At 36.2% G+C, this 25,743-nt stretch overlaps 1 protein-coding gene across 1 annotated transcript; it reads right to left on the bottom strand.

Annotated features, from left to right (window-relative positions):
- Nucleotides 1-3,645: 3,645 nt before the first annotated feature.
- Nucleotides 3,646-25,123, bottom strand: VCPIP1 (valosin containing protein interacting protein 1). Its single transcript, XM_006090607.3, has 3 exons — nt 22,160-25,123; nt 15,629-15,715; nt 3,646-9,080 (listed from the first exon to the last, which is right to left on the bottom strand). The coding sequence occupies exons 1-3, from the start codon at nt 24,861-24,863 to the stop codon at nt 8,212-8,214; spliced, it is 3,660 nt and encodes a 1,219-aa protein (XP_006090669.1). The 5' UTR covers nt 24,864-25,123; the 3' UTR covers nt 3,646-8,211.
- Between the last annotated feature and the right edge of the window lie 620 nt (nt 25,124-25,743).

Genomic DNA, 25,743 nt, shown 5'->3' with positions numbered 1-25,743 from the left:
TTTTACAGACTATTTTTTCAGATATTGCTTTTTCTAATCACTTCACTGTACCAAAAATAAATTTAATAACATTGTAAAGTTTACTAAAGAAAAAGGCAGATCATTTGCCATAAGATTGCTAAATGATAATCTTAACTTAAAAAGCAATATTGTAAGCACAATTTAAGGTATACATTGGTTACAGCAACTTAGGCAGCACTACTGCTTAATGGAAACAGAAAATGTGTCAGATATTAGGAAAGAGTTGTAATTAATCTTTCTATAATCCTGATAATGTTGAAGGAAATCAGAATAATTGAGAGATGCTAGCTCCTAATTTGATGCTAGCTCCTAATTTGATTCTTGCTTTACTATTTTGCTTACATTTTTGTTATATATCTATGCACCTAACTTACACTGGTACCTTTTAGTTTCAAAAGATAAGCTCATGTTTCTGAAGTTGGTTATAGACACTGAATTTAGAATCTCATTCTCTGTTACAGTCTCATTCTCTGTTACAGTTGGTTTCTCTTTCCTTAGTAACCATATTTGCACAAGCTTTCTCAAACTTTTTTATCCTTATCATTCTCTTACAGGATTTGGGGTGTACAGTGTGGCAAACATAAGCACCCCACTCAATTTTGCTTGGATGGGCCTAGTAAATAAAATATTTTTGGAGGTGCTGAATATTGCCAATTTGATTTATAACTTTCTACTAATTCTTTAGGTCTTAGCAACATACCTGACACATGATAGATGCCATAGAAATAGGTGATATGCACATGGCCTATGAACTGTACATAGAAACCTTCCCACGTAAGCAACAGACCCACTTAGTAAATGACAATAATTACTCTAGGTTCTTGAAGAGAGGTGGTTTGACTTTTATCTGACCAATGATTCTCAAATTTACCCAATTTAATCATTTAAGAAGTTCTGAAACCTTTCCTTAAAGCATCTCCCAATTTTGAGGAAGAAAACAAACCCAAGAAGGGAAGAACTTGAGACAAAGGATTGGGGTTCAGGAAGGAAACTTGTAGGAAATGAAATTAAAGATAGGCACTATCGTTCAAACCAGGTTGATGTACCTGTACACAAGATAGAGTTAACAACAGACTTATGTAGGTTTATGTGTTCACCAAATTTCACTCCTTTGTTAAATTATGAATGTAGCACTGAGCACAGGCTACAGAGTCATGAACTTCTTCAGGTTTAAATCCCAGGTCTGCCACCTATTAACTCTAGGATCTTAGGTAAACTACATAACCTACCTGAGCCTATTTCCTGAAAGATTGTGACAGTGATGATACCCCGCCGTAAAGAATTGTTTTGAGAGTTAAACTAATTATTTATTGCATATTGTGTTTTACCTATTGCCAAGATATAGGGAAAGGTTTACTAAATTATAGTTATTATGAATGTTTATTGCTTGTCTCCATCATTGGACCAAAAGCTCTAAGAGCCACACAGAATTTGTCTCATTTAGAATTGCTTTTCCTGTTCCTAGAACAGAAAGAAGCATGGCATTTGATCAGTGCCTAATAGACCGTTTTAAATGAATGATTGAATATGTTGATTCCATAAATCAAATATGAAAATAAGTCATTTTATAGGCTGACCTCATCCTATACATATTTCTTTCTGTAAGTAGAACTGACAAACAGGAATAATCCCCTAGTTTCTATATTTCCCTTCATTTCCTCATTATCTCCCCAGATTCTCACACAATTTATGTTTTTATAAAAAGAATTATGTAGTAAGATAAATGGACCAAAGACAGTTTTAGTTCCAACCAGGAAGAGTACAAGTTTGAAAAGCCCATAAGTTTTCCACCTCAGTATACCATATATAATTTAAAAAATCAAATATCTACTTCAATTCCCAGCCAGAACACATGCCCAAGGTGTGGGCTCAATCCCAGTAGAAGGTGTGTGGGAGGCAGCCGATCGATGTTACTGTCTCTCTGTCCCTCGCCCTTTTTCGAAAAAAATCAATACAAACATTTTTTTAATTAAGTACCTACTTCAAGCTTTCCATATACATTTTTAATGATTAGAGTCAGCATTGCCATTACTAGAGTTTGAAAAAGCCAATCAAAATAAAATCCATACTGAACTGTCATAAGTAGGATGTTTATCTTATTTTATTCACTGGAGTTTTTGGGAGTTCTAAATTATATGGTATGTAACCAGTGGCCTGCATGTACAAGACCTCAAGTCCAAGTTTGGAACAAGTGTAGCCAAAGCATAAAGCAAAGCTTTTTATGTTTAGTTTACTTGGGGCTCACACCCATGTCACTTGTTTAATCAGGACTATGCTGTCAGCAAGTGACACCACAATGACATGATCAGGCAGAACAAGAAGGTAAAGACATGTATAGTAGAAATAGAGGCCTTGAAAGGCTCCATGATTTGCCTTTGGTCACAGAACAAGTTAGAGCACAGCTCTCAGTTCTCCAGATTTCCAATGTTGCATGTGGTCATAGAGCTCTTGCATAAATATCAAAACATACAACCAATTTTTAGTTCATTAACTGTATACTACAAATAAAGTTTTAACGTAATGAAACAATTTAAATAACATGTGCCCTATACATGAGAATTTATCCCACTTAAATAAGTAAACTACAGAATTATTTTGATATACAAATATCAAACATTTGAATGTTTACTATGTCAGGCACTGTTCTAATCATCTGTATTAACTCATTTAATCCTCACAACCCCAGTAGTGGTGTGCCAGGACTCAGTCTGATCTCCGAGGCTGTGCCCTAACTACTGAGTGAATCTACTCTAACAAAATGGGTATGACGCATATACACTAAAACTTAAAATCTGTCATGTTGATTGTTAAACTATACAAATGTAATTTAGTGCTATTTTCTATATTTCCCTTCATTTCCTCATTATCTCTAACTAGTTTTTTTAAAAACCAGCACAAAGCCAAGTTTTCTTTATTAGAACATGTCTTTGTCTTTAATTACTCAGTAAACCTGGCTGGTATGCTCAGTGGATTGAACATCATCCCATGGACCAATAGGTCCTGGGATTCGATTCCCAGTCAGGGCACATGCCCAGGTTGCAGGCTTATCTTTAGTACGGGATGTGCAGCAGGCAGCTGATCGATGTGCCTCTCTCATTGATGTTTCTCTCTCTCTCTTCTCCCTTCCTCTCTGAAATCAATAAAAATACAAAAAAAAAAAAAGTAAGCATTACATGACCCAATTATGTAATATGTCTGAAGAAATTTTGCTCTTTTCTAATTGGATTTGTTTCATTTGCATTGAAATCTGACTTGGGGAGAAATTACTGTCCCTATATGATAACCCTCTTAAAATAATTTTTTTAAACTTTATTAATTCTTATTATAAAGAATTCCTTTATAAAACTGAACTACATTTCCTTGCATTATAATATTAAGGTATGCCCTGGCCTGGTAGCTCAGTTGGTTAGAGTGTCGTCACAATACACCAAGGTTGAGGGCTCAATCACCAGTCAGGGCACATACAAGAATCAATAAATGCATAAATATGTGGAACAACAAATTGATGTTTTTCTCTCCCTTCCTCTCTCTAAAATCAATCAATAAATAGAAAGTTTAAAAATAATAATGTGTCATTCCAGGAAACTAAATAATAACAAATAATTTTAAAAAGCTACTGTGATGTTGAGGGGAAAATCAGTATGTATTATTTTATTGATATAAAAGAAAACTACAAATACTGTACAGTGAGGTGTGCTGTAGAACACTATACAGTTATAATAAACTATTACCAATTATTTATTACTCAAATGTAATATATACAAGCAATCACAAAATCAGAAAATAATGGGTAACAGCCAGTGCCTTAGGGATGATTGAACATCTATGCTATGTTATTGAGCAGTTAAAGCACTTGCTATTATTTCCAAATATTCTCACTATTACTACTGATTTTTACATATACTAAATAATATTCCCTCCAAAAAGTAGACTCTCCAGCTCTTGGCACTAACTCTTAAAGTCAAATAGACCTGAAAATATTGATAACCTTTTCAGTCTTTTATTGCTCCACCACAGGCATAAAGGCTCAGGAAGGGACTTGTGCATTCTAAAGAAAAGTATGCAATACCTTAAAATTTTAAATACTAAGTACTTGATACTCACAAGCAGATAACTAAAACTTTTTTTTACTAGTTTTCCTTTCTTTTACAAGAGAATAATCATTGTATTAATATTACACTACAAAAGGATGTAGACTCCATAATTTAAAAAATTAAATGTCAGATATACAAGTAATGGCATTTTCTCCAATAATTCACAATTTTTACAATTCCTGCTATTTTGGAACAAAGGTTAAAATTCCCATGATTTAAGTATTATTAAATATGAATTGAAACACTTAGCATCTCAAAGAATTATTAAGAATGACAGAACTTACAATTAACTATAAATCTTACAATTGGTGAGATAGCTCCCCTTTGTTATTTTATTTAAGTAAACATTCTACTATGGTAGGTTTTCAAGCGAATAGTTCTGGCTTGAAATAGTAACTTTTTAAATTAACTGTGGAGTGCCTTGAGATTGTATAATTTTGTTAAATTATATAACCTTGTAATGTCTATCCAACTTACTTAGAGCATGTACTTCACTACTACTATTATAAAAAGTCATTTTAAGTTTATAGTAAGATGAGTGGAGTTTAACCTGATTTTTGCAAAGGCTTTTATGAAAATCTTAATATGGAAATTTTGTTTTGAGAACCTTGAAACTCAAAATCTGCTCTGCCATATTTTAAGTATGGGCCAATTAAAATTCCTATTGAAAAATTAAGACAAATCTAGACTGATATTTTATATTGTCACTAGAGGCCTGGTGTATGGAATTCGTGTACAGTAGAGTCCCTAGGCCTGTCCAGCAATCAGGGTCGATGGGGGCCTTCCTTCCCCTGGCTGCCAGCCGGGGCCTGCCTTCATTCCGCGCCGCTCCCTGGTGGTCAACACATGTCATAGTGAGCAGTCGAACTCCCAAGGGGACAATTTGCATATTGGCCTTTTATTATATAGGATTATATTGACCAAATCATAATGACAGAAGTTACAAGCTTATTTCATATCTAAAGACTAGTTATTAGTGAGGTCTAAATTTTTAAGAGAAATGTTTACTAACAGCCAGTATTACTAAGTAACTACATAAAATACTTTTATAAACTTTGCATCTAGTAGCTAACGTGATGTCAGTACAATTCTCAAAAACCTGTCATTAGTAGTATGAGTTGCTAGCAAGTGATCTTCCCTGAGGTAAGAGACATTTGCAAAAGACTGCTCATTACCAATGAAGTAAGATACTCAAAAATAATGGCAATAAGGACCTGTGGCTGGAAATCACAGATGCATTTCAGATTGCAAGCAGAAGGCTTGATTGTAAAACCAAACTAGAAAACTATCAAATTATGCAGCAGATTTGCTAAATTTCTCAGGTCATTATCATGAAACACAGTGAAAGAGGGGGAAATGGACCTTATGCTTGCCCTTAGACTAGTTCCTGAGTAACCATTCTCTTGGAGTTCATTATATTCTAGCTTATATTTGGCAGTTGTCTTGTTTTTCTTCAATTTCAACCAGTCTCATTACCAGCATTCTAGACATACACTATCTTCAATTCCACCTGGACTTTGGGTCATCAATCAAACTTGGTATGATTAATTATAAAATGGATTACCGAAGGAAAAACTTTGACTTTCAGTGAAACACTGCAAACAGAATTTAGTTATAGTTTATGTAACATCTAGGGCTAAAAATATTAACTGATTTATGATCTCCAGCTTGGACTCAAAGTTGTGGTGATCACAAATAATACTAAAAAATAATCATTCTTTAGTCCTGCAATTTATTATAATAACCATACGGAAGGACAAACAATGATATTTAAGAACTTAAAGAAATTGTTCTAAAACTTCTTTGTAAAGATGATACCTGGACTCACCTCTCAAAAACCACTAATTACCCCAATTTTCAGCAGCTTTAAAATAATTTTAAGAAATCTAATCATTCTCAGAATCAAGCCTTTTATTCTTTATCATGGGAGAACCCAAGCTATTATAATATTTATACCTAACTGGCTTCTAAATAGCATTGCTGTGGCGAGAGAAATTAATGTGTTGTCAGAGATTAAACCCTTTGAAATGTTCACAGGTACATTCTAATTTGAATAAATAAAAGTATTTAATAGGGAGATAAAATTTGATATTTTTACTTCATGCTATGAGAATATATTTGTCAGTTATTAACTAAACATACTAAGCCACAGGTGAAGAAAATATTTGTTAAAGAAAAGGTGATTATATTATTTACCTGGAAGCAGTGCATTTTGCTTGTTAAGTTTTCTTGTATTTAAACTAAAAATGGGGAGGCATGTTTCAATGGCTGAAAAGGCCAAAAGTATAGTGGTTAGTGATATATGTAATTTTTAGTTTAATACACAGAAGTCACCTATTCTAACTAAATGGGAAATATTAGTTGGCAGCTGCAGTTTTTTATGCAAAACTAGTGCACAATATAAAAATTCTACACTTTTCTGCTATTTAGATATAGAGAAAGACACTTGAAGTTTAGAAAAATGGAGAAAACGGTTTTTTAAAATGTGATAAAACCCAAATATATATCTTGCTCAGATATCACCTGCAAATGTCTAGATTCTCCATTCTTTCCTTATTCAAAATGGACTAGCTCATTTAGTAAGTAGATTCAGTCAGAGATACTTTCATAGAAAGAAAAACAAAACCTCTCTTATTTGGAAACACAAGTTAAAGTACTGTCTATATTCGTTCTGAATCAACAGGTTGAGATTTTTAAACACCTGATATTATACTTCCTGATACACATTTTCTTAGAATGAATACACAATTCTGCATCTGTTACATGTGTAAACAGAGACAGCCAGGCTTTGCTCTAGATAAGAGATTGTATTAACAGACATTTTGTCTTTCATCCATTCTAATTCAACTTAATTTCAGTGAACAGAAGAAAAAGATGGATTGAAATGTACATTTCAGTATACAGGTTTGCAAAATAGGATAAAATAATGGAATACCAATCTCCGGATAAACATTCTCTGTCTTTAAGGAATAAGCATGAAAGCTGCTTCTTGAAGAAACTGGCACTAACAATTTGATGAATACAAATGCCCAGTTGATCAGGGTATGATGCACTAAAATTTACATCCAAATCCAAGTGAAGCCAACAAATAAAGAAAACCTTATAGATTGGGGGGAAAAAACAAAGCAGTTTTGGTTCAAAGGGAGGGGAGGTGTTAAAGATACTTAGCATATATAAGCTTACATACCACTGATCAAAATCGTAGAATAATGTAACTCATTCATAAAGAAAAATTCTCACTTATAAATTGCCTGTGAATCTGACAAACTCTGAAAATTAGAGATTAACTACTGCTACAATAATTTTTACATTTTCTACTACACTTTGCAATCAACTTTTCTGCAAGATTAAAGAAAAAACAAACTTGGTGGTACTTGACTAGGCCAGGATTAAAAAAATAATGGTAACACCACAACAGAGCACACTATTGGCTGTGTTAACTCAAACAGCAACATTACTGAATCACATTGACTTTATCATTCTAGAACAGATATTTTCCCCATAATCTTGCTCAAATCAGCAAAATGTTTTATCATTACATTCTATTCTCAAAATATTTTCCCCAAGAATACTATCTCTATGAATGTTTACATTCACAGAAATGTCAAGATCCTAATATCTAAAAAATCCTTTTTATGAATTTTAAGATACAATTTAGTTCAGATAACCTTCAAATGCACATAAATCTTTGACACTCTAGTAAATATGTGGGATGGTTACATCAACAGTAGCAAATCTCATTCCCTCCCAGTCCTAGCCTTTTTAGAAATCAAACATGTTTAGCAAGAGAATTTTCATGTCTGAAACATTAAGACTTTCATGAAATTAAAATTACAAAGAACTTCCAAGGAACCACATAAATGGAAAAAACTCAGCAAATCTAATACTAATTTGTAGGAATTCAGAGCCAGCCTGGGCAGCAGTATATTAAAAGCTATTGCCAATCACACACTTGCTATCATGCACTGAATAACAAGATATAATCTTTGAATTATATACGTACAAGATATTTAATGACTAATCAAATTATGTGGCCCAGCCAACAAATATTACATATTCACAATAAACATTTTGCCTTTATTAGCCTCTAATTAAATCAAGAGTGATCCATTGGCTCAGTTGTGTTTGTCATCTCAGCATCTTGACTATCCATCTCTTCAGGCTCATCCACGGAATTTCCCTTTTGTGCTTTTGACCTTGTGGCAAATGCTGCTCCCAGTGCCTCTGCCACACAGCTTTCAGTTGTTTCTGTATTCAAATTTTCAGTGCCACCAGTTAAAGAAAAAGATTCAGGTAAGCCAGTCTGAAGACTCCCAGACTTCACAGAACTCATAACTTCTCCTTTCCTTTGAGGAAGATCAGATGTTGACTGCTCTGTACTTTGATCCCTAAAGTGCTTGTCCATTGAAGCCTGAATAGAAGAAACCATTTCCTGCAATTTTTTTCGCTGGGCCTCAACCAATTCAGGATCCAGCTGCCTGCCTTCTCTCGTTGTAACTACTCCAGGAGCTATTCGAATAAGCTCACTGTTACTAGGAGTAGCTGTGAATATAGAAGGCTCTGTTTTAATGGAACTATTACTAAAGTCTGTCCCTGTGTTATGCTTCCTTACAACTGGAGTTTCCCTAGCTCTTGGATCAAGTTGTAGGTTACTGGATGCAGTTCCTAGAGAATGCCCTTTTCCCTGAAAGGCAGTTACATTATGAAGTTGATCAGATTTCTTTTTCACTACACCACCACTACCTAGTTTTAATAGCCCATGTGAGGGACTTGATTCCCTACTTCTTGTAGTAGCCTCTGCTCGAACCTGACTTACAGCCTCTTTAACTAAGTCTTCAACATCAGGACCGATGGGAAAATGTCCTGCAGCATCCACACACAACTCCAGTCTATCTTCAGAAGCATTATAGACAAAGGTTTTGCCAGGTAGATGTGGAAAAGTACAATGCTTGCCATCAGCCATACCTAAAGAAGGGGAAAGATATTTAACATATTAAAATGTTACTTAAAAAGGACAGTAAGGACAATTTTAGGTGAAATAGTAAATTTTCAATAATTTACAGATTACAGCTTTCAAAACAAAATTAGAAAATAAATTACTATCAATATAATTTAATATTACAAAAAAGAAATATCACCATAGACCTTAAAGTAGTACCTGGGGAGATGTTTATATCATTTTGCATTGTGTTTATATAAGAGAATGTCCTGTTTTAAAAAGAGACTTGTTGAATATTTAAAAGTAAAATATCATACCTTTAATTCTCAAATGACTCAGCAAAATATATACACATATTACCTATGTATCTGTATAGAGAGACATAAAGCAAATATTTCTAAACCATATATATATAAAATTATCCTATCACAATGTTAGGAAAGTGGCCTCAAACAAACAGCTAAACTATAAGAAAAAAAAAAAACAATAGCAATAGTGTTAGTAAAGCAATGGCTTATTGTAAAGCAGTAAGAAAATGTATTTTCATTTACTAAAATTCAATCTTTAAAAAAAATTTTATTTAGTTATTACATATGTGTCCTTATCCCCACATTATCCCCCATCCCCCCACTCATGCCTTCATCCCCCTGCTGTCTATGTCCACTGTTTAGGCCTATATGCTAGCATATAAGTCCTTTGGTTGATCTCTCCCCATACCCCCACCCTCCCCTACCTTCCCTCTGAGGTTTGACGGTCTGATCGATGCTTCAAATTATACACTTTGCAAAAATACCCATTAGAGCAAAGTGTTACACAAACATGTTGCACAGTGTGTTGAATTACAAATAGTAATTTTACTGAATTACAGAATACCAGAATACAAGTTGTTTTCTCAGTATGATAAAGGTATATATTTTTCACAAATAAATATGAACTTTCAAAAGAACATATTCCATAGTTAAAGTAGTATTTATGGGGCACATGTAAGAAAGCTAAGATTAATGCACTGTGACTTCAGTATAATTTTAAGAACTGACACCTGGTCACAATAAATTTAAAAGATTTTATTCAATTCAATTTCTTTGAAATAGTTGTATTTCATGTTACTATTCTTACTCCTCTCTGGTAGGTCAGAACCACCAAAATAAGCCTGTGTTATTTTGTGGATGCTCCTCAAAATGGCCCACTGCAATTTACTTCTGATAGTCAACTTATGCAGCAGTAGAGGACAGAACCTTAAAGCAGGCTTCTCTTTATTTTCTAATTGAGCAGTTTGATCTCACTACATGGTATTTCAAGACATTACAGTTTTTGCAGTCTTGGAATAAAAAAATTATATGTGTGTTTTAAGCTATCCAATATTCTTACATTTTAAATTTGTCACTGTAATTAAACTCCAAGTATGCACAAATAAGGGTTAAGTTTTATGAAACCACAGATTTTCTATGTTAAAAGAAAGATGAAGTAGACAACTTTTAATAATAAATGGTACATATGGGTATGTTTATGGCAAAATATAAAGGCAAGAGCAAACTACTTTAAAAAGAAATTGTTAAGCCCTAGCCAGTTTGCTCAGAGGATAGAGCATTGGCCTGCGGACTAAAGGGTCCCGGGTTCGATTCCCATCAAGGGCACATGCCCGGGTTGCGGGCTCTCGTGCAGGAGGCAGCCAATCAATGATTCTCATCATTGATGTTTCTTTCTCTCTCTTCCTCTACTTTCCTCTCTGAAATCAATAAAAATATTTTTTTAAAGAAATTGTAAGTATACTATACAAATTCAGAGAGGGAGCAGATGAGTGAACTCTAGAATGTTTTGTGGGCTTTCAGGTCGTCTTCAGTTTTATAAGTTACTAAGATTAGTTTTTAAAAAAAAGCCACTGATAAAAGCTAGAGTGGTTCTAATGTATCTCATTGTGAATATTCCAAATAACCAGAGAAAGGAACTAAAATGCAGATGAATAAATAACATGCAGTAATTTCAAATAAACATTCATTTCAATGGTAAGTGAAGTATCAATAAAAATTCAACTAGAATTTCCTCTCTGCACATTTTTGGCAGAGATAAATGGCAAAAATAGACACACAAAAATTAAAATCAGAAATGTGGTTTATATAACACCTTTTAGGCACAACCCTGGAATCAGTTTATTATCTACTAATTCCCTACCTCAGAGATTTTAAACCACGGCTCAAAAAAACAACAGCAGCAAAGTAGAGAATTTTAAAGTAAGGTCAGGGACCTACCTGGGCAAAGCTTTTAAACATTCATTTTAATAGATAACATATAATGAGACTCACTATATACCAGGAACTAAAATAAACCCTGACGATTCAATTTAAAAAAATTTAAAAGCATATTTTACAATAGCATCCCAAAACATGACATATTTAGGTATAAATGAACAAAGGATGTGCAAAATTATATGCTGAAAATTACAAAATGTTGGTAAGAGGAATTAAAGAAGACTTAAGTAAATGGAGAAATATAACATTTTCATGAACCAGAAGATTTGATATTATCAAAATTGTCCTCAATTTGACCTACACATTCAACACAATCACAACAAAAATCCCAGCAGACATTTTGTAGAAAGTGACAAGTTGATTCTAAAATTTATATGGATAAGCAAAGTACCTAGAATATCCAAAAGAATTTTTTTAAATATATTTTATTGATTTTAGAGAGGAAGGGAGAGGGAGAGAGAAATAGAAATATCAATGATGAGAGAGAATCATTGATTGGCTGCCTCCTGCACACCCCCTACTGGGGATCGAGCCTGCAACCTAGGCATGTGCCCTTGGCCGGAATCGAACCTGGGACCCTTCAGTCCGCAGACCTACACTCTATCCACTGAGCCAAACCAGCTAGGGCTCCAAAAGAATTTTTTAGAAGATTCTAGAAATAGATCCATTTGTACGTGGTCAAATGATTTTTTACAAATAACCTTATTGACATACATTTTGTATATAATTCACCCCTCTTAAGGAAATAATTCATGGGCAATTTCTTAAAATGTATTTGTATTGATTTCAGAGAGGAAGGGAGAGAGACATCAATGATGAGAGAGAATCATTGATTGGCAGCCCACTGGGGATCGAGCCTGCAACCTGGGCATGTGCCCTGACCAGGAATGGAATTGTGATTTTCTGGTTCATAGGTCGATGCTCAACCACTGAACCACACCAGCCAGGCAATATTTGATAAAGGTATCAAAGTAATTCAATGGATAAAGTGTAGCTTTTTCAACAAATGGTGCTGGAACAAGTGGACATCCATACATTTAAAAAAAGGTCCCTGGGCAGGTGTGGCTCAATTGGTTGGAGCATCCTCATATGCCAAAATGTTACAAGTTCAATTCCTGGTCATGGTGTGTAGGGGAGGCAACCAGTTGATGTTTTTCTCTCTAAAATCAATAAAAAAATATCCTCAGGTAAAGATTTTAAAAATAAATAAAAAATATATTGCATACCTTGCAATATATAAAAAAAATCAACTTGAAATACATCATAAATCTAAGTTACCTAAAACTAAAAAACTCCTAGATGAAAACATAGAAGAAAATTTTTGTGACCTTGGATTGCCAAAGATTTCTTGAATAGGACACAAAAAGTATAAATCCTAAAAAGAAAAAAATGTTGCCCAGCTGTGGTGGCTCAGTGGATTGAGCATCATCCCATGGACCAAGAGGTCCTGGGTTCAATTCCCAGTCACAGCACATGCCTGGGTTGCAGGATCGATCCCCAGTAGGGAGTGTGCAGGAGGTAGCCAATAAATGATTCTCTCTCATCAGCGATGTTTCTAACTCTCTCTCCCTCTCCCTTCTTCTCTGAAATCAATAAAAAAAATATTTTTTTAATGTTAAATTGGTTATCAAATTTAGAAAGCTCTACTCTTCGAAAGGTACTATTAAGAAAATAGACAGCCCTGGCCGGTTTGGCTCAGTGGATAGAGCGTCGGCCTGCGGACTGAAGGGTCCCAGGTTCGATTCCGGTCAAGGGCATGTACCTTGGTTGTGGGCACATACCTAGTAGGGGGTGTGCAGGAGGCAGCTAGTCGATGTTTCTCTCTCATCGATGTTTCTAACTCTCTAACCCTCTCCCTTCCTCTCTGTAAAAAATCAATAAAATATATTTTTTTAAAAAGAAAGAAAACAGACAAGTTACAAATTGGGGGAAATTATTTGCAAAACACTTATCTAATAAATGAATATGTAAAGAACTCTCCAAACTCAATTTTTAAAAATCCAAACTAATTTTAAAATGGGGGGTGGGGTGGGGGGGGGGAAGATAGCAAATAACCACATGAAAAGAATCTCTCAGTATCATCCGTTTTTAGGAAAATGCAAATTAAAACCACTATGAAATAGTACTATAAACCTTTTACAATGCTTAAAAACAAAAACTGATACTATTAAGTACTGACAAAGACACAGAGTAACTAGAATTCTAGAATTGGCTAACTCTAATACAGTGCTAGTAGGAATATAAAATGTTCCATCCATTTTGGAAAATGGTTTCAAAGTTTCTTATAAAGTTAAGCATGTATTTACCACATGACTCAGTAATCCCACTCCTAGGTATTTACCAAAGAGAAGTGAAAACATATGTCCACACAAATGTTTTTAGTGGCTATATTTATAGTGGCCAGAAACTGCTAATAAAAAAACATACCAACTGTCCTTCAATTGGTTATGAATTCTTTAAAATGTGATGAATACATACAATGAAATACTACTCAACAATCAAAAGGAATGACTACTATATATGCAATCAGACAGATGAATTGCAAAAGCATTAGGTTAAAACAGAAATTGGCAATTTTTTTCTGTCAAAGGGCATCATGGTAATATTTTAGGTTTTACAGACCATAAAGCCTCTGTCACAACTATTCAACTCTGTCACTGTCGTTTGAAACAGTCACAGACAATATGTAAACATGAGTGTGGCTATGTTTCAATAAAACTTTATATACAATAGGCCGTGGGCCTAATATGGCCCACAGGCAATTTACCAATCCCTGTGCTAAATCAAAGGAGCCAGACACAAAAGGTTATACTATATAATTCCATTTATATGGTGATATGAAAAAGGCAAACATAGACACAGAAATCAAATCAGTAATTGCCAGGGTCTGGGGATAAGGGTAAGGGATTAATCAGAAAGAGACGTAAGGCAACTTTTTGGAATGATGGAAATATTCTCTCTATCTTGATTGTGGTAGTAGTTACATGACTATATGTTTATCAAAATTTATATATCTGTACACTTAAAACGGTTGAATATTACTATATATAAATTATGCTTTAATATTCTCATCTTTGAAAGAAAGGGAGGGAGGGAGAAAGCAAGCCATTCTTTGGTCCCCAATTCAAAAAACCCAAGAGAAAAAAATTTTTTTTACATAATCAAAACTTAAGGAAATTTAAACACTGATATTTGGTTATATTTTTTAAATGTGATAATTGTATTGCAATTATGTTTTTAAAAATAAAAATATAAGAGTTAAATGAAATTCTCATAGATATTATGTGTGAAATTTATTTTTAACAGTCCAGTTGAGATGGGGTAGAAATGTACTGATAATTGTTGAAGCTAGGTTATGGGTAAATAGAGGCTCATTATAAATCTATTATTCTTGCTACTTTAGTATATGTTTGAACATTTCAACAACAGCCAAGTTGAGGTGGGGGTAGGGTAAGAATGAAAAAAAAAAGTGAGAAAGAGATAAAAACCATAAAATAGAGATTATGCACTTAATGTCTACCGAGATCAGGTAGGTGAAGAAGATAAGCCAGAGTGATAAAGTCTGAAGCCAAAAGCATTCACATCATAATTTTAAAAAGACATGTGTGTTCCAAACACACACTGGCATCCTCTCTCAAAATCTTAAAACTCTGAATATACAGTTATATACTCACACATGCCTCTATAAACAATGCACACACAATGTGAAAAGTACTAAAATATAAATGAGCTGTGTCCTAAAATCCAGAAAGCACTGGGGCATATATAATAATCATAGCCAAGACACAATACAACAAACTATATTTATCTGGTTCTGGGATAGTCACTAGTATTAAAACCAAACTGTTTCTGCCCAACTGGCATGGCTCAGTGGTTGAGCATCGACCTATGAACCAGGAGGTCATGGTTCGATTCTGGTCAGGGCACATGCCTGGGTTGCAGGCTTGATCCCAGTATGGGGCGTGCAGGAGGCAGCCGATCAGTGATGCTCTCTCATCACTGATATTTCTTTCTTTCTTTCTCTCTCTCTCCCTCTCTGAAATCAATAAAACTATTTCTAATTTCACAATTTGTCTTTAGTTAAGAATCATATATATTGTTTAAATGAGAAAATAGGAGCAAGAAAGTGATAGATTTTTAGTAATATTATAGCAGAAAACACAGCTGAGCATATCAGGATAATCCATTTTTAATTAGGCAGGTTGCTAAAGAATACATATCTAAAATTAACATTAGAAACAGTTTTAGAATACTAGCTGAACTTTCTTAATCTTATAACACCTTGAGTGAAGATATTATCTAAAAATAAAATCAGAATTTTACTATACCCATGGTTTTCTTCATAATATTGTAGAATATGCCACCCTTTTGGAACATGTGAGGAAGCCCCTTTGCATAAGACCATACATCTTCTCCTGTAAGATAAAAACAGATACAGTATTAGCAACAAACAAAAGTGTTCAACCAGGGTTGTTTTATATGGATTAGCCACTAACAGAGATTGCAAGGCAGCCTGGTATAACATATAGAGAGATGAGATAATATGGAATGATGAGGCTATAGCACACTAGGAAATGCATGACCCACCTAAAGATGGCAGCCACTGCCAAGTACTGTCATGGAAAAGTGTAGGCCCAATGTTTCAAGACAAAAATGGCTTTTCATAAGAAGCTGGAATCTGCGTTTTTTTAAATGTGAATTTTTTTAAAAATATGTTTTTATTGATTCAGAGAGAGGAAGGGAGAGGGGGAAAGAGCTAGAAACAAGGATGAAAGAGAAACATCAATCAGCTGCCTCCTGCACATCCCCTACTGGGATTGATCCCGAAACCAGGCATATGCCCTGACCAAGAATTGAACCAGCAACCTCCTGGTGCACAGGAGGACGTCCAACCAACTGCGCTACAACAACCGGGCAATTCTCTCAATTTTTAAATGTAGGAGCTAATTAAAAAATATCTTCACAAATTAAACAAATATGAGGCATATTAAACAAAACAGATCTGAAAACTCAACACAGCTCAAAGGATACTAAGATAATTTATTAAAAAAATAATATAAAATTGTCTATATTATGTTAAAGCAAAATAAAAACAATGGAAGGGGGAAAAAAAACAATGGAAGGGGCTAGGGAGAAAAGTAAATAGGCTGAAGATAAGTAATTAATGTTTCGGCTCGATCCCCAGGGGCCATGCAGCAAGCATAAGATCAATGATTCTCTCATCATTGATGTTTCTATCCCTTTCTCCCTCTCCCTTCCTCTCTCTGAAATCAATAAAAACATAATTTTTTAAAAAAAGAATGGAAGGAACATAAAGTTACTTTTGGTTTGTAGAATGTGGTTGTTTTGTTTCTTTTTTTTAAATATATATATATATATATATATATATATTTTAATTGATTTTTACAGAGGGGAAGGGAGAGGGATAGAGAGTTAGAAACATCCATGAGAGAGAAACATTGAACAGCCGCCTGCTGCACACCCCCACCGGGGATGTGCCTGTAACCAAGGTACATGTCCTTAACTGGAATCGAACCTGGGACCCTTCAGTCTGCAGGCCGACGCTCTATCCACTGAGCCAAACCGGTCAGGGCTATTTTGTTTCTTTATACTTACTTTCATTGTTTTCTAATCTGATAATGTACAGTACTACTTTCATAATCAGGACTTTTAAAATTTACTTTATACATATTTGAATTCTTTGAATTAAAAAAAAAATCTTCTAATTGAAAAAAATATAAAAGAAAATAAAAGGTATCAAAGTAACTGAAGTATAGCCCAGCCGATGTTGCTCAGTGGTTGAGTGTCAACCCACGAACCAGGAGGTCATGGTTCGATTCCCAGTTAGGTACATGCCTGGGTTGTAGGCTTGATCCACAGTAGGGGATGTGCAGAAGGCAGCCTATCAATGATTCTCTCTCATCACTGCTGTTTCTATCTCTCTCTCCCTCTCTCTTCCTCTCACTGGAATCAGTAAGAAAAATATTTTTTAAAAAGTAACTGAGTATAGAAAGGAACAAAGCCAATGTTTAATCTTCAGAGCATATAATAAAATCATCATTTATTATAACATCCACATTCATCTTAAGATACATCTATATGCATTATTTTAATTTTATTTTTTTAAATATATTTTTATTGATTTTAGAGAGAGAGGAAGGAAGAGGGATAGAGAGACAGAAGCTTTGATGAAAGAGAAACATTGATCGGCTGCCTCCTGCAGGCCACCCCTGGGGATTGAGCCACAAACCCGGACATGTGCCATGACCTGGAATCGTACTGTGACCTTCTGTGAGTACTGTGAGTGTCATAGGTTGACACTCAACCACTGAGCCACATCGGCCGGGCATGCATTATTTTTAAATCAACTTTATAACTGCTCTACTAGATATATGCTGTATATAAATCAATTAGAGGGGTGATCAGAGGGCATGTAAAGAATAATAATATGTATTAACTACTATCTAGATTTGAAACTGTCCTTTATCCAATATTTAAAGAAAAAATATCAAGATGTAATAATGATGCTCAGATCCAATGTTATCTAAAAACATAATGTCTGAACCCCAGGTATAATTCTGGAAAATCTTAAGGCAGTTATAACATCAATAGGCACTATTAAATTACAAAATATTGTATACTTTAAACTCTGTTTTCTCCCTTTCTCTAACCATGCCTTTGAGCAAGGATTAAAAAAAAAAGTATATTAAAAATGCATACAGTTTTTTTCAGTAAGATATAAAGTACACAAAAACCAAACAAGTTTCTCAACTCCTGAAAGGTCGCTCAACTTTGTAGTGAATGGGGTAAATATCACAAGTAGCCTAACTCCATTAAAGCAACTCCAACAAATTGTTTTTCACAACCTATCTTTATCTCCTGAAAAAGAAAATTAACTAGAAACTCAGTAGAATACAATGATAAGAAAAAATTAATTAGCCTAGTTTTTATGATGGATGCTGTACCATCTATCATCTCTATCACAAAAGAAAATCCACAAAAAAATCCACAAGAAAACAATAACCAGAGTTAGAGTCACTCCACTACTACATAAATAATAAAGATTATAGTCTGCAAAAATTGTTCAATAACCTCCAAGTGGTCTGGATAAAGCAGATGTGAAATAATTACAGGCAAAATATTATTTCATTTTAAAACTACCATCATAAGATTAAAGTGACTAGTTCCATGAATCGTTTATACTGAGCAAAAGACTCATGTACTTACTTAATGTCTTACTGATATACAGAAATAGATATAAACTATTTAATAAATATTCTACTTAAAAATAATGTAAGGAAAAGCACATGTCCCTATCAAGCATTCAGCCTATTTAATGAAGATATAAAAGCTATATAATGAAAACTAAAGCTATGAAAGTATAGGATGCCCTCAGCTGGGATCCTGCAGGTAAGTTTATGGAAAGCAAGGACTGTGTCTCATTAATTTTGTACCTCTAGCAGTCTCTAACTCACAGCAGACAGTCATTTTGCTGAAATAATCTGCACTAATTCTTTCAGCATTTTCTTAACACCTACTAAGTGTCAGGCCCTATACTTGGTGATAGGGTTTCCATCAGTGAATAAAACAGATTACTATCTCTTCTGTGGAATTTATAATACAGTGGGAGAGGCAAATGGATAAGTAAGCCAACAAATGAGATAATGAAAACTTGTAATAGGTACTATGAGAGAAATGAAGAGGATAGAATAATAGAAGGTACCTTTTTAGAGTGGTAAATAAAGGTCTCTCAAACCCTTATATAAGGTGATCAGAAGGAGAAAGCCTCTCTTAAGAAGGCAATATTTAAGTCTAAACCTAAATGAGGAGCCAGATATTTGAACAGCATAAAGCTTGATGAGCTATTTTCTAAACCAAAACAGCAGCTTAGTTCACATTTGGTAATTCACAAAATAATTTCTGCAATTTGAAACTTCCAATTTTCTAAATAAGCTCTGTCACTTTCCATTTTCCAGCCCACTCCAATCCAAACAGCAATAGTTTCCTGGCACTCTTTACATAAGGTTGTGTGTATATAACTATCCCCAACTTGATATTCTTACAAACACACCACTTTTTATTAAGAGTATCTTCTATATAATTCAGCCAAAACCGGTTTGGCTCAGTGGATAGAGCGTCAGCCTGCGGACTGAAAGGTCCCAGGTTCGATCCCGGTCAAGGGCATGTACCTGGGTTGCGGGCATATCCCCAGTGGGGAGTGTGCAGGAGGCAGCTGATCGGTGTTTCTCTCTCATCGATGTTTCTAACTCCCTATCCCTCTCCCTTCCTCTCTGTAAAAAACCAATAAAGTATATTTTTTTTAAAAAAAGAGTATCTTCTATATAATTCAAATACAGTTATAAGATAAGTAGAGGTAGAAAATTAATATTTACGGAGGGACGATTACAGGCCAGGCACTGTCTTAGTACTTTAAAGCAGAAAGTCTCTCAAGTGTTACCACTATAAAATTAGCAAAACACTGTTTATCTTCAAATTTTGTGTTTGAGTGGAAGGAGAAGATTTAAAGAAATTTGTAATTTGTAAGGAAAGCAACATAAATATTGGAAGTGAAGAGGGAAGGGTTCATAAAAGGAAGACATTATCTTGGTGAACTCATGGCAGTCCATAGTCTATTACTCAGATATTCAGGCTCAGAAACCTCAAACCAAAATAAAAAAGTGACTAATTATAAACCAGAATTATATTGTACTAATTTTTGTTACAAAATATATTATCTTGTTGACCAGACTTTTAAACTGATCACAATCTCATTCACACCACCTAATCCTCATTAGCACTTTCAACTGTACATCAACATTTGTATCAGGAAGCTAAATCAGTGATCAGAACTGATGCTTGATGAATATGAAATCAGTGAAGGGATATCAGATCTTTCAGCCAGGCCATGGTGAGGACTGACCACATATTCCTGTTCCTAAATAGAGATTACCTTCCTAGTTACCAGAATTTTCATGAACCACAGGTAATTTATCTTTCCTTTTGTTCAGCAGTGTATAAACAGTGCCAAATTCTGCTTTTCAAATCTTTTTCAATGTTCAGTGCTGACCATCCATTCCATTTCTGCTGGCACAGCCTTTGTTGAGATATGTTAATGTCATGTGTTTAATTCAATCAAAAACATTTCAGAGTACCTGTTATCTGCTGGGCACTATACTAGGTGCTGAGCATCCAAGGTTAATTATGATCTGAACCACATCCTCAAAAATTCATCTTCTAATGAAGAAAGCCTCCTCTTTTCTGTTTTTGATCAAGGAGATTGCTTTCTTTAAAAAAAAGTGTCTTCTGAAAATATCTAATTTTATCCATTTTGTGCTGATGTTATTTAATTTTCAGAGTTCTGGGAGTAATAAATTGTTACTCTGTATACTAACTACAAGGGGTATTTTGTATAGAAGAGGCAACTGAAGTACTGGGAAATTAAGCAGCTTACTTGAAATCACAAAGTTAATAAGTAGAGGAGATAAGATTAAAATTCTAGATCTTTCTGATTCCAAAGATCACACAATATTTCCTCTATTCCATGCAGTCTCTAAAAAACTAAAAACTCTAAGACAGAAATATATAAAATGCCTATATATCCCCCAATTCAATGACTATGTCTGCCAAAATAAAATCAGCAATATCAAGTGTGTATATATATATATATATATATATATATATATAGTTATATATAGTTATATATAGTTATATATAGTTATAAATTTGTACAGGGTTTTGAGATCTATTAACTACTAGCCCCCCCGCAATTTAACAAACCAAGAATAATCTTCATTTTAGAAGGTCAGGTCCAATTCACTGATCTTTAGCATTCTTGGAAACAGAATCAAAACACAGATCACTTTTCTAGTTGAAAGCTCTAATCTCAGCAAAAATAAGGCCCTTCTAATATGTAAGAGATCTAAATTTTACTTCTACTTTAAGCCTTACTATGTAAAACATATTAACACTAATTAAAAAACATACATTAGGCAAATAAGAATGTAAGAAGTGCATCAATGGATCACATCTCAAATAATCTAAACCTTTAAACTACATATTCTGTTGATAATATATTTTCCTTTACTTTATGCTTAATTATTAAAAAGAAAGCTTCGAAGCAACCTCATTATCATCTACATCTGTTCTTCATGTTTCTTATGAGTTACAACAGTTCATTACAATTTATGGCAGTCACTGAGTAAGGAAATTATTTGAACACTAATCCTAATTACAAATAAGAAAAATGTGATGAACTGGGGAAGGGAGAACAGGAAATGGAGGAGAGACACTATCAGGTGGGAGTGTGGTGTGAAGAAAAACACCAGAAACTGCAATTCATCAAACAGGAAGTCCTGAAATCACATGACATGCAGAAAAACAAAATTTAAAAATAAATGAAAAGGGGAAAGAGAGGTGGGCAGGTTCAATAGAACCGAGAGGGGGAAATGAAAAAGGTTTTAAATGGATACATTACAAGCCTATTTAAAAGAAGAATTATTGGGGTGGTGAACACACAATACAATATAGAGATGAATTATAGAATTGTACACCTGAAACCTATATAATTTTATTAACCAATATCACCCCAATTAAGTCAATAAAAATTTTTTAAAATTTAAAAAAATTATTATATTTAAATAATCTGGTGTTAAGGGACTATTTTCACTTTTTTAGTTATGTCCTCCTAATATTTACTCAACAGAAAAACACACAAATATCTAGCCATTAACTGTGAAAAAGATTAAAAAAAATAATTTTCTTCTAAAATATAGTTTTTATGATGACCAGATTTTTTTTACAGAAACAGAAAAAAGTGTATTACATTCACCATTAAGAAATACTGAGTTAATTCATCTTACCCATTAACGTTGCTAAAAGACACAAGGAGTACATTTCTTTGTCAGCTTGCTCCTGAAGTTCCTTAGATGACAGTTTACCAGTAGCAGCAATCTCTTCTTGTTTCACAGTGTGAGCAGAGTGTGCTGCAGCAGACTGACCACCTTCTGCTTTACTTTTTAGAATCTCTATTGTAATTCTGTCACCATGCTGTAAAGGAACTGGCTCCTTTTCCATTCCTGCCTCGGGTGGCATTAACTCTTTAGGAGGAAAGCCGTATCGAATACACTGTAAATAAGGAGGAATGTTGAATTCTCTGGCTATGCTTTCCTGAAGTTCAAAAAAGGTTGTTGAAGACTTAAGTGTAACCATGGACTGTCGTCCGTCATTAGTTGTTATTCGGATTTTCTTCTCTTTAGAAGTTGTTGGTGAATAGGGAGATTTGGTAGGGGTAGCAGGTGCGGAGGATGGACCATCCCGAATAGCACTGGGAGAAACAGTCCTGGGCTGCCCTTTTTGTTCTTGTTTTAACTTCTCTGTTTTCCGTTTCTGCATTACAGAAGCCTGTTCCGTAATAGTCTGTTGAATAGTTCTTTCGGTTTTACTCATGTTTAACTCCTCCTTGTGCAAAGTTTTTGTTTTCTGTCCAGTAAGAATAATTTTAGTTGGGAGCTGAGACTCTGACTCTTGTCCTTGTACATCTTCAGCTATTTGGGCATGAGCACCATCTATATTTACAGGAGTATAATCATCAGGATTCTTTTTGGCAGTCTGATGCAAGATAGTGTGGACAACTTTCTGAACTAAGATTTCACTCCCAAATTCACCAGGAAAGTGCTTGGTAACAAGTTTCATTGCAACATCATAAACATTACTATTCAAAGATGAATCACTTTCATACTGGAACCAATATACTGTTTCTCTGACCACTCTGCCACCCCATTCCAAAGTAATAGGAAAAGCTTCTGGTAGATTGTCATACTCTTTACCATCCCAAAAATGTTTGAATCCACAACCACACTTGCCACCAGTGGATCTCGAATTAGTTCTGTCCCCATCCAAATACACAATAGACCCATCTCCTCTGACCCTTCGCACAGATGTGCCATGACACCAATTACAAGCTGGTAGGCTACTTAGTCCATAGTCTGGTACCAGAACATCTTTCACTGAATCATATGAGCAAACCACACTGTTCAAGGGAAAGCTATAATTTTTGTCAGGCCTCAGCTGTCCATGAGTACTTTTTGCCAGGTTATACAGTTTCCCTCCTGGAACCAACCACTCTGAAGGAACATGAAGTTCAGAAAGGGCACCACAGAGCAAACATTTGTGAAGGCGATTATCCATTACTGCTTTTTTAGCAGCTGCTGTGACTTCTTCAGGCTGAACTCCTATCACCCCAGTCCTCCTGTAGAAATATTGATGAACATCAGCAACCAAACTGGGGTGGATACCATGTTTGTCCATAAAGACTTCTTCCATAGCAGCAACAAGCCTAAGTAAGTATTTATCCTGCAGACTTCTGTCTCCTCCAATAACACAACCACCATCCTCCTCAAGTTTGATGTACTTTTTAATAAGGTCCTGAGGCACACCCCATGCTTTAGGAAGCAAATTCATAGGCAGTTTGGGCAAAGCAGCCCCTTTTATGCCTACCAAGGGGATATAATGGTTTCTACCAGAGCTACTCCATGCAATACAAATTGGTTTGTTCAAATGACCATCTCTCCCAGTGCACTTCTCTGCCGGGATGAGCCCAGGCAGAAAGGTGGCTGAATAATCACCAGAGCTTCTCATGCCACTGAGAGAATCTAACAGAATAATAGGGCGATGTAACACATTGGCAAGACCAAATATGTGGATGTTCCTCAGGCCCAAAGGAACACCCTCAGGCGGTACAAACAAAGGGTCACACTCATTGATAATGTCTTCCCACTCAGCAGCATCAATGAAGTCATGGAACAGGGCTTGGTATCTGGGCAGGTGCTGCTGAAAGTGCTGTTTCAGATTCTCTCTCAGGGCATGCCAGAAGAGCTCCCGGCCCACTAGAGCCCGGGACACAGCATGCACCAGGCAGTGTCCATCCCCGTCCACATGCACTGGAATGAGGCATTCCTGACTTTTATTGGCCCGCTTGATGTCCTCAAGGGTGTCATGCAAATACAGGAGGCTTCCGGAGCGGTCCTTGCCATAGCCCACCGTGTTCACATGCTCTGGTTCGATGAGGAAGGCGCGGTCACCCAGTAAAGCGCAATCGAACAGTTCGCCCTGGTTCATGTCCCGGAGAAGCTTAGCCCGGCCTGTCTGTTTATCCATTCCATAGCGAGCTAAAATGGGCGACAACAATTTGCAGTGGTAGTTGGAAAGGCCCATCACCTTTACCAGTTCCGTGGTCTTCTTGGGCGCCCCGGTAACCCCCAGCAGCGCGTTCCGCAGCAGGTTGTGTAGCACTACGTCCGGGTCGGTCACCTCCTCCACCCCCAGCAGCTGCTGTTGCTCGTGCCGCTGTCCGCACTCGGTACACTCGATGCTGACAGAACCGGAGGCCGGGAAGAACAGACGCGCCTGGCATTTCGGATCTGGGCAGCTCCCGGAGAGGATTCTTCGGTCTCTCCGCTTCGAGAGCATCCCCGGAGCAGCCGCCGACAGGGACGACGAGGTGTGCGGTGCCTCCGGGGGAGGGGGTGGCGGCGGCAGCGGAGGCGGCGGCGGCGGCTGAGACATAGCTCTCGGCTCTCGAGTCTCGTTCCGCGTCCCAAGCGACCCTCAAAGGCTCATAGCCCAGACCCCCACCGGCCCAAGTCGGTCTAGTCCGGGCCCAGCGCGAATCGCTTTCGTTTTCCTACCAGCTCCTCCTCCTCCTAGGCGAAGGCGGAAGCGGCGGACGTTGTTTCTCTTCTTACTTCTCCTCTGCCGGAGCCGTTGCCCCGAACGTAACGGCCACCACCCTATCCCGCACTCACACTCACTCACTCACTCTCGCTCTCTCTCCTCAGACACACAGACATACACGCCCTCACTGACAATGCGCAGGCGCAGCTTCCGCTCTGCCCTCTGGGAATTAAAGTCCTCCAGCCTCTCTCTTGGCTATCAAAAGCCAGAAACTTAAGTCCTGCAAGAACTACAAGTACCGAGAGGCCAGGCGGTTCAGCGTCCGCCGGAGAGGAGGAAGAGGAAGGCAATAGGAAGGGGGGGCAGAAAGGAAGTAGTCACTCACGTTGCCTGCCGGGAGTTGTAGTTTTATCTGGATTGGCTTTGCTGTCTTCCCCACTCCGGGGCCCAAGCAAAGGAGTATGAGAGACCATCTTTCCTAGGATGCACTGCGGTCCATTCAGCTTCACTTCCTCTTCAGGCGGAGGAAGGATACAGGGAAGCTTTCTTGTTAAAGCCGAGTTACAGGGTATGGGTGTCGGAAGCAGAGGGTCTGAAGTTAACGCCGTCTAGAAGGGGAGGGAAATGAAAGGCTCTCAGTGAGAAGGTACAGTAAATAAATGTCCAGCGATGTGGCGGGCTGGGAAGGTGAATGAAATGGTCTTCTCTAGGCTACCGGTCATAAGAGAAAAGGGGAAAAATAGTGGATTGATTCTCGGAGTGTTTAATGTCT

The sequence above is a fragment of the Myotis lucifugus genome, unplaced genomic scaffold (genome assembly GCF_000147115.1).
Source record: "Myotis lucifugus unplaced genomic scaffold, Myoluc2.0 scaffold_77, whole genome shotgun sequence".
Lineage (NCBI taxonomy): Eukaryota > Metazoa > Chordata > Mammalia > Chiroptera > Vespertilionidae > Myotis > Myotis lucifugus.
Note: the sequence above shows the minus strand (reverse complement) of the source record. Positions and strands in the feature narration are given on the sequence as shown.